Genomic DNA, 9,190 nt, shown 5'->3' on the forward strand with positions numbered 1-9,190 from the left:
GGGGCCCCCCACAGCCCTCCCTGTGAGCCCGCCACACTCCCTCTGAACCTCCCACTTCATCCCATGGGGCTTTGACAGAAGTGTCCTGGGCTCTCACTTGGGGATCCCTGTTCTGTTCATTCCCTCTGGGGCACCTGCACTGGCCACTGAGCAGACAGGACACTGGGCAGGAGGGGCCTTTGGTCGGACCCAGCCTGGTCACTCCTGTGTGGGAGACCCATAAAGTCATTAATATCGGCAGCGCTATTGACATTGAGGCTCCTTTAGAACGAGCCAGAGCAGCCTTAGCGCATGTCAGAATCAGGCCCTGGAAACATGGATTCCAGCTGGAATAAGTGTTTGGCCTGAGACCTGAATGTCACTGGGCTTGGAGGGAGCAGAAGCCAGCGAACCTCGATTTCACTGTCCACTCGCAAACTGAGGAAAAAATCTTTCCCTTCATAGGAACTGAAAGTTACACACAGGCCCAGAGAGAACTGAGGCTGCTTGAGAACTTCTTAGAGTTTAAGGACTTGAATTAGTCTGTCTTGAGAGTCACATTGACAGTTTGTGGTTTAATAATAAAGAGTTTACTCCTTGAGTCTCAGTGTCACTGAATAGTTACTGTCTGAGCCAAATATTGCCTGCCCCTCCCCCTAGCGTTTCCCACTGCTGTGAAAATTGAACATGGTAAAACAGTGCAACTGGGAGCATGTAACTAGATACACACAAATACTCAACTATTACTTTGTGTGTCCACATCACACATCAAACACAATTAATTCTGCACAAGCCTCACTCTCACTCCTTACAGGACAGTTCTGGGAGCTGATCAGCCCAGCCTGGTGGATTCCGGGGAACATGTGATGCCCCAGAACCCTCCACACCAGCCCAGGGGTGGGTGCCAGGGCCAGAGCCCTAGTGGGACATGGCTCACAAAGCATCCAGGGCTGAGTTGTCCTCATTGGCTCCTTCCAATCCAGCAAACAGCCTGAGTCAGCTCCAGGGAGGGGCACAGCCAGTTGTTGCTGGAGGCGGGGCAAAGGCTGAGTTCAGGAAATTAAAACTGTCTCTGTTCCCCCGCCCAGAGGAGCCATGGCTGCAGCCAGCCCTGTAAAAAGCCTGCAGGAGGAAGCGACGTGTCCTCTCTGCCTGGAGTATTTCACAGACCCGGTGGTCACAGGCTGTGGGCACAATTTCTGCCGCACCTGCCTCAGCCGGTGCTGGGAGGGACCCAACCCAGCCGCCTCCTGCCCGCAGTGCAGGGACCCGGTGCAGCAGGGCCCACTCCGGCCCAACAGGCAGCTGGCAAACGTGGTAGAACTAGTCAAACAGCTGAGCCTGCAGGCAGTGAAGGGGGCGGGTGGGGACGGGGTGTGTGAGGAGCATCAGGAGGCGCTGAAGCTGTTCTGCGAGGAGGATCAAGACCTCATCTGCGTGATCTGCAGAGAGTCCCGGGCTCACCGCGCGCACACGGTGCTGCCCATAGCGGAGGCTGCCCAGGAGTACAAGGTAGGGAGCTGCTGCCCTTTCTGCTGGGAATTACTCTGGGTTTTACTCACTGGCTAATTTCCCTGACTATTCCTGGGAGAGGCTGTGACAAAAGAAATGCTCTGGCCAGGGGCAACTGAGGCAACAGAGCAAGTCCTTAAAGACACCGGCTGAGAGAAACTTCTCTGAGATGCTCAGCGGAATCCTTCTGGACCCAGCCCCGGGGCCGTTACCCAATGGGAGGGGTATGGGTCAGCAGCAGGCTGGCTATGGGACTGTTCTGCCTTCAGACTGGAGAAGGGGGGTTACAAGCGGCTGTTACTACAGATTTATTGCTAGAATTTATTGATACTTGTATTTGCATCACAGTTGCCCCGACAGACCCCACGTGAGATCCGGGCTCTGCACAAAACCCAGCCAGGGACAATCCCTGCCCTGAGCACTTTACACTCTAGGTAGACAAAATGTGGAGAGGGAAACTGAGGCACAAAGGCTCATGAGTCACTCACTGGGTCAGTGGCTGAATTCAGCATGGAACCCCAGTTTCTCCAGACCCCATCCATGAGCTTAACCACTAGGCCATGTTGATATCTCAGCCTTGGTGCTGAAATGTTTGAGTTAGGAGGGAAAGACGCCTTGCTACGGGCCCAGGCCCAGCAAGGAGAGGAGGTTTCCCATGGGGATGCTGAACTCCTGGGATGCTCCAGGAGGGGTTAAACTCAGATGCTGCGGCCGGCACTAGAGGAGGTCACTGGGCTGGACACTGTGTGGGATCTGGAGTGTCTTGAGTCCACCCACAACAGGACTCCAGGCAGCTCAGGGCGATGGCAGGCACCACTGGGATCAGACTGGGTTGGAGCAGAACTACCCCCAGGCTGGAGCTGCCCGGTGCCGGTCTGACCTGTGCCAGTGGGTACCTGGGCACGGACCAGCCAACGAGGTTCCGTTAGTCCCACCAGGCAGCCTGTGGGAATCTCCCAGAATGCACTGCTGCCGGGAGCTGTACCAGGGACTGGGGCAGCGGGTACCTGCCCAGAGGGCGTTGCTCTAAAAAGGGTTTAGGGCAGTGCTGGGGCAAACCTGAACCCTACTTACTACAAATCAGCCTGTTTAATTACGGGGGCCACTGACCCATTCCCAGAGCACAGGAATGCTCACGTCTACCTGCCCAGACCCACCCTCAATGCTTGGTCGGCCTCTGTGGGCCTGTCCCTGCCTCCGTCAGACCATCCCCGCCTACGTCATTCTGCGTGGAGGTGCCGCCCCCTCCTGCTGCAGCCTCAGTCTCCCCCTGTCCCTTTCTCACTGGACAAAGCCACGGCCAGGGCTGAGTCCCCACCGGGCAGGACAGAGCCCCACAGAACTGGGACTGTGCAGCGTAAAGCCGGACAAAAGGCCTCCTCACGCCCTCAGATGGGGAAGTGGGGGAGACAGAAGAGCCTGGTGATCTGCCCAGGGGCCCGTTGACGTTGCTCTGCTGAGCCTCCCTACAACAAATGGGCTGGCCCTGGTGCCAAGCCCAGCTGTGTCCAACCAGCGCAGCCCCCAGAGCTGAGCTCCCAGCCCCTGTTCAAACCCTGGTGGCTCCTGGGTTTGGCATCACTTAGCTATTTCAATCCCCTCACACAGAGATGTGTTGATTCACCCCCAGTGAGAGTCAGGGCCGGTCCTGGGCTGCACCGCCAATTGTTTCACACACACCAACAACGCGTGGCGATAACTGAGCTCTCTCTCTAACCACTAAACAGACTCAACCTGCCTCGGTAACAGACAGATTCTGACACACTCCCAGGCTGTATTAATAAGGTTTCATCTGCTTGGGGGCCCTGATGTCACACAGCGACTGGGACCAACAGTCACTGGGGCTGTGGGTGGGAAAACGCCCCATTCCCCACCCCTCTCAGCCTCACAATGAAACCTCCCAGCTCATTTCTGTTTCCTCAGGGGAAAATCCAGGCCCATTTGAAGACTCTGAGGGAAGAGAGAGAAAAGCTGCTGGGATGGAAAGCGACGGGGGAGGGGAGAAGTCAGGAGTGTCTGGTAGGTGCCTGTGGCTATGGACCTGCAGGGGCAGGTCTGAATGTTGGGCAGCAGCTCAGGAGAGATTCAAATGCTGCCCAGCTGATTCGCAGAATGTTCACAGCTAGATTTTGTTTCAACTGGTGGTGCACATGTACATGTCTCAGTGCACATTGACAAATTTATTCCACACATGGATGGAGAAGATTAAAGAGAACACTGGTGCTGAGTTCTGTCCCCTGCTGCTCTGGGTGTGATTTCCCAGAGCCCAAGAATAACAGAACTTGCTGCCCATGGCAGGCAGGGAACCGTCCCTTCCAGAGGGACAGGAGGGCCAAACTGGAAACTGAGGGATGCCTCAGCCTAGTACCCACAGATGGTATTACAGGTTCTCAGGCTCTGCCCATGCCCCTGACCAGCCCTTTCCCTGTTTTCACACAGAAACAGACACAAGCCGAGAGGCAGATGATTGTGGCCGAGTTTCAGCAGCTGCGGCAGTTCCTGGAGGAACAAGAGCGACTCCTGCTGGCCCGGCTGGAGAAGCTGGACGAGGCGATTGGGAGGCTCCAGACTGACACTGTCAGGAAACTCTCTGCACAGATTTCTCGTCTCAGTGAGCAGATCGGTGAGCTGGAGGGGACGTGTCAGAAGCCAGCAAGTGAATTCCTGCAGGTGAGACTGGGAGAGAAACGTCCCAGCTCCCCACACAGGGAAGGGAGGCTCCTGAATCACAAGCGCTGGGGTCCAGCCATCAGATCTGGGTGTAACTCGGCGGGTGCGTTGCTGCCATGTGAGCGACTATTGTGCTTTGCAGAGTCACAGGCACAGACTTATTGGAGATGGCAAAGCCCCATTCGCTCAGGGGATCCATGGCCCTGGGGCCTCTCTTCTCCATGTATCCAAAATCCCTTCCCTGGATCCCGTGTGTATGTCGGATGGGGCTGAGATTCTTTTTTCTCTCTCCCCTCTAGGACGTGAGAAGCACCCTGAGCAGGTAGGTGTCTCTCGCTCCCCTCACACTGCACAGCGCAGGGGAAGAGCTTGGAGCTGATGTTGGCACCACATCTCCCCAGGGCCCTGCAGCCGGATGTGAGGGGAAGGTCACAGGCTGGGCACAAATCTCTGATCAGCGTCAGCCTGCGGCTCTCCCCTGGCCCAGCAGACTCTGGAATTCCCCATTCAGGGCACAGTCTGACCTCAAGTGTCTCCTGGAGCTGTCACCTCCCTGGGGACTGGCTGCCTCAGGGCTGTGGGGTGGGACATGGGCCTATCACTGCTGGGGATTGGGCACATTCAGCCCAGGGCAGCAGGGACCCAGAGTCTGTCCCACCCGAGGGCTGTTTGGAGACCTGTGGGAAGGGGCTGGGGAGGGGGGAGCTGGTGTCTCAGTCTAGTCCCTAGTGGGCAGATTCCTACAGCCCTTCCCCTGGGAACCTCCTGCCCCTCAGCGCCTGGAGGCCAAGGGGCGAGTTGGCCATGGAGACTCAGTTCCCCTTTTGTCCCCCAGCTGGTCTCCCCAGGCCAGAGCTGCAGACTGTTCATGGGACCTTTGAGGGGACATTGCAGGGCCAAGGGCTGCGCTGTCCCTGCTCTCGGGCTGGGAGAACTGGAGGGATTCGAACTCCAGGCCCAGCAGAGCAGCGACTCACTGGCCAGAGCTGGAGAACTGAGTCACTCGGTGCAGTGTCACCATGTAACGTTGTCTCTCCCCAGGTGTGAGACGGGGCCGTTCCAGCCGCCAGAGATTTCTCCTGAACTGGACGAGCGAGTCAGGGGTTTCTCCCGGCAAACGATTGCGCTGTCGGAGACACTGAGTCAGTTCACAGGTACCGGGAAGGGACGGGGGAGGGGAGAGTGAGTGAAGTGTCTGAGGCCAAGGAAAGAGACCGATGCTGGTCATTTGGTTCCTTGTTAGATGAGGCTTCTGTTGAATTGTGAGGTGAGAATGGCTCCCACTTGTGTCCCAGACACTCGGGTTGAACCTTATTTGTTCCAAAAGCCACTTTGTAATAACAGCGACTGTTGGAGCACGAAATGGCCGACACATGGACAGAAACACGCCCAGCTCCGTGCTGCTCTCTGTGGAGACGCTGAGTACCCAGACCCCATGGCTCACAGGTACAGCCAGGAGTTCACAAACTCTGAACCTCCCGCTAGTGTCAAAGGGACCCAAGTGGATGAAGTTACTTGGAGGCCAAAATCTTGGCAGGATTTGGGCTTAGGCTGTGACAAATATCAGGAAGTGAATGAGCCAAACCCTATGGAGTCTGAAGGGCAGGAGGGATGTTGATGAGAAAGCGAATCTCTTCACACATTGTCCTGGGCTGGCTGCGAGGCTGCAGGGACGTTGGTTCCTTTGCTGGGAGAGGCCTGAGTGAAGGATGAAGTAGGAGGCTTCAGACCCTTTTATATTAAATACCTGAGGGTGCATCTACACAACTTACATTAATTGAGTAGCTGAAGTTGATGTAGCTTAACTTGGCTGTTGCCAGCAGACAGAGAAGGGAAGAGCATTCTCCGTCCGACTTCCCTTACTCCTCATGAATTGAGGGCTATGAGCACTGACACGAGCACCCCTCAGTGCGATTAGCTGTCTTCACTCAACTGCTAATTCAAGCCCTGGGAGATCAACAGGCGCAGCCTCCATCTTCTCTGCAGTGTAGACGTACCCAACTGTGTCTCTGCTGTAATGAAAACCCAGGTCTGTGTGTTAGGATTGGGGATGTCCTGGGCAATACGGACTCCTGAAGTCTCCCCTCTCTTCTCCCTTCCCTCACCAGACATGCTGCCCTCGGCACTGGAGGGAGTAGGAGGAAAGTCCCTGGGAGCTTTCAGACAGGGTGAGGTTTCGAGTGGAGACTGAAAACACCTTCCTGAGCTTGTAGCTCAAGTCACCCACCAAACCCCCAGCGACCACGACAGGCAGAGCCCCAAACCTGCCCACTGAGTGGTGAGGCGCCCCAGGGGACTGAATCAGAAGGACGAGGAGCCGTGTCCTGCCCCCTTTAAGAAATGGGATGGTCGGACCCCTCCCCCCCCACTTCTCACTATGGGCACAGTTTGCAGGCAGGGGCTTTGCAGGCAGGGGCTGCGCTTTGTGTCGGGGCAGCTGATCAACGCAGCCCCTCCTTGGGCACCAGCCTCTGCCCTGTGCTGGCCCCTCCCAGTGACCCCACCCCAGATCCCCTTCCCCAGAGCCCTGCCCCTGGCCAGGCCAGAAGCCAGAGCTGGGCTCCCCCCATTGAGCCCGGCTGCCCTGAGGAGCCCTGGACCCTCCACTGCCCTGGGGGTGACTAATGCCCAGGCCCTGCTCTCTGGGGTGAGGCGGCTCTTCCCCCGCGCTGCCCCCTCCCCTCTGTGCCCTGGGCGGGGGGGTGGAGGCTGCAGCAGGGGAGGGAGTTTCCCTCTGGGGGTTAAAGCTGGAACCTGCCTCCTCTGTCCCCTCCCCCCCCACTGAACCCTCCTGCTCTGGGCCTGGCCCTGGGGGTGGAGCAGCCCGAGCTGGGGGGCAGGAGTCTGCAGCCTCTGCACACAAATGAGAAGCTGATGAAGCGGGTCCCATTGCCCAGGCTGAGGCGCTGCAGTGACAGCTCGGCTCAGTCTCAGGGCCCAGGGCAGAGGCAGCTCCCTGGGGCCCAGGCCTGTCCCAGCCACAACAGGGCTGCTGGGGAGGGTGAGAAATGGCCCCAGCCGCCCCCAGGGCTGAGCTCTGCCCCTCACGCCCTGATTCTCTCTCCCCAGCGACTGTGACTCTGGATCCAGACACGGCGAATCCCAACCTTGTCCTGTCTGAGGATGGGAAACGTGTGAGATGGGAACTTCCACGGCAGCAACTGCCCCACAACCCAGAGAGATTTGACACTTGGCCCTGTGTCCTGGGCCATGAGGGGTTCACCTCGGGGAGACATTGCTGGGAGATGGAGGTGGGGGATGGGCGATACTGGACTGTGGGGGTGGCCAGAGAGTCTGTGAGCAGGAAGGGACGGATCAGCCTTAGCCCTGAGGGGGGGATCTGGGCTGTGCAATGGTTGGGGGTTCAGTTCTGGGCTCTCACCTCCCCTGTGACCCCCCTGCTACTGAGCCCCCCCCGCAGGATCCGGGTTTGTCTGGACTGTGACCGGGGGCAGGTGACATTTATCGATGCTGGTGCCGAGGTCCCGATCTTCACTTTCCCGCCGGGCTCCCTCCCTGAGGAGAGAATCCGACCCTGGCTCTGGGTGGGGTGGAAATGCCAGCTCAGATTGTGTCCCTGAAATTAGCCTCTCTGGCCTCACACAGCCCAGTCTCTGTGACCTCACAGGACTCCCCATTACCCAACCCCTGGCCCCTCATCTCTACGATGCCTGAAAGTTCCTCCCCCTCCCTCCCTGCAGCCCCAGAGATAGGAGGGGTAAGGAGAAGGCTCCTTTGGGCTGCTACAGGGGCAGAGGTGGGGGCTGGGCACAGGCAGAATTAACAACTGGGCTGGGGACAGGCAGAGGTGGGGGTGGCAGGACACAGAATTAACCATTTAGGGTTTGGGGGATGGGGGAAGCTGGAAGCTGCGCAGCAGCAGGGAGCGATTTGTACCAGTCTGTGTCCTGAGATCTCACTGGGGTCTGCAGGCGGAGCTCCAGCCACAGGAGCCAAAGTTGCCTTCCCCTGTGACCGTGGGGCAGTCGGCAGCACTTGTAACCTGTGTCCCCCTAAGATTTTCCCTCCCTGAGCCGAGTGAGTTTGATCTCGTGCACCAACACTGAGGTCATGGGCGCTTGTTGGGCGTGTGCCAGGAAGAATCATATTTAAACAGAAGACTTCTTGCTTCTGTACAGCTAACTTTTGAATAAATGTTTTTCAATTCTATTGCCTATGAAAAATGACTTTCAGCCTGTCTCCCTGAGTCCATCTGGGTATTTCCCTTAATATGGGCATTTTCATTCCTTTGAAGAATGCTGCTATTAGAGATCCTATATTGTGGCATGTTCCAAAACAAAACAAATCACATGTCACCACTGGATTCCTGTAGCAGGTGGGGCACAGCCACACTGCACCGCAGGGAAATCCTGACGGGCCCACTGTGCTGGTTACCTGGTGTAGTCTGGTCGTCTTGCTGGAGCTTGGCAAGGTATTTACAGGGCCCGAGGTCACCTCTTCAGAATGCTCTTTGCGGTACAGCTGGAGGGAAACTGTTTTTTGTTTGTTTCAACACAGTCGAAAAATGCCGAATTAGAAAAACAGCCTGTTCCTAGATGCCTGAGAATCAGCTGAGCCACGTCCCCCATCCACGAGGGGTTTTTACTCTCCTCAGATCAAACACGTCTCGTTCTGAGCCCAGACTGAATGGGGAATACACCGTCAATGGGCCCTGGGAGTGGGCCGCCCCTTTTCCTCCCACGTCTCTCACGAGAACACTCCAGTGGCTACGGTTGTGTGAGAAGATCTATAATAAGCAATGATGTTGAGCAGCAAAACCAAACCGATAACGTGTACTTTGGAGAAAAAAACACCAAGCCAGTAAAACACACACAGACGAGAGCCCTTGTCCAGCCATCACTTGAAAGCGTGTTAGGCACAATAAGGTGCTGTCCATGCACTACAGCCTCAGCCCCGGCCCCAGGAGCAGCCGCCACATGGGCCAGGCCCCCACGCTCCCACCAAGCCCACTACCTCCAACTTACTTGCCAAGGAAGGGGGGGTGCGGCAGCGCAGCTCTGCTGAGGAG

General features: G+C 57.1%; 1 protein-coding gene across 3 annotated transcripts; it reads left to right on the plus strand.

The window, feature by feature from the left end:
• Positions 1-957: 957 nt before the first annotated feature.
• LOC142821627 (zinc finger protein RFP-like) lies at positions 958-8,345 on the plus strand. 3 transcript variants are annotated; one of them, XM_089771080.1, is made up of 8 exons: positions 958-1,491; positions 3,415-3,510; positions 3,931-4,161; positions 4,304-4,384; positions 4,461-4,483; positions 5,203-5,315; positions 6,270-6,329; positions 7,231-8,345. In XM_089771080.1, exons 1-8 carry the CDS (start codon positions 1,075-1,077, stop codon positions 7,740-7,742), a joined length of 1,533 nt encoding a protein of 510 aa, XP_089627206.1. In that variant the 5' UTR covers positions 958-1,074; the 3' UTR covers positions 7,743-8,345. The 3 variants fall into 3 exon arrangements, with proteins under 3 accessions (XP_089627206.1, XP_089627204.1, XP_089627205.1); XM_089771078.1 differs by lacking the exon at positions 4,304-4,384 and adding an exon at positions 5,506-5,607 and having other exon boundaries at positions 959-1,491; XM_089771079.1 differs by lacking the exon at positions 4,304-4,384 and having other exon boundaries at positions 960-1,491.
• Positions 8,346-9,190: the final 845 nt, after the last annotated feature.

This window comes from Pelodiscus sinensis, chromosome 19, assembly GCF_052426305.1.
Source record: "Pelodiscus sinensis isolate ZL-2025 chromosome 19, ASM5242630v1, whole genome shotgun sequence".
NCBI classification, from domain to species: Eukaryota; Metazoa; Chordata; order Testudines; family Trionychidae; genus Pelodiscus; species Pelodiscus sinensis.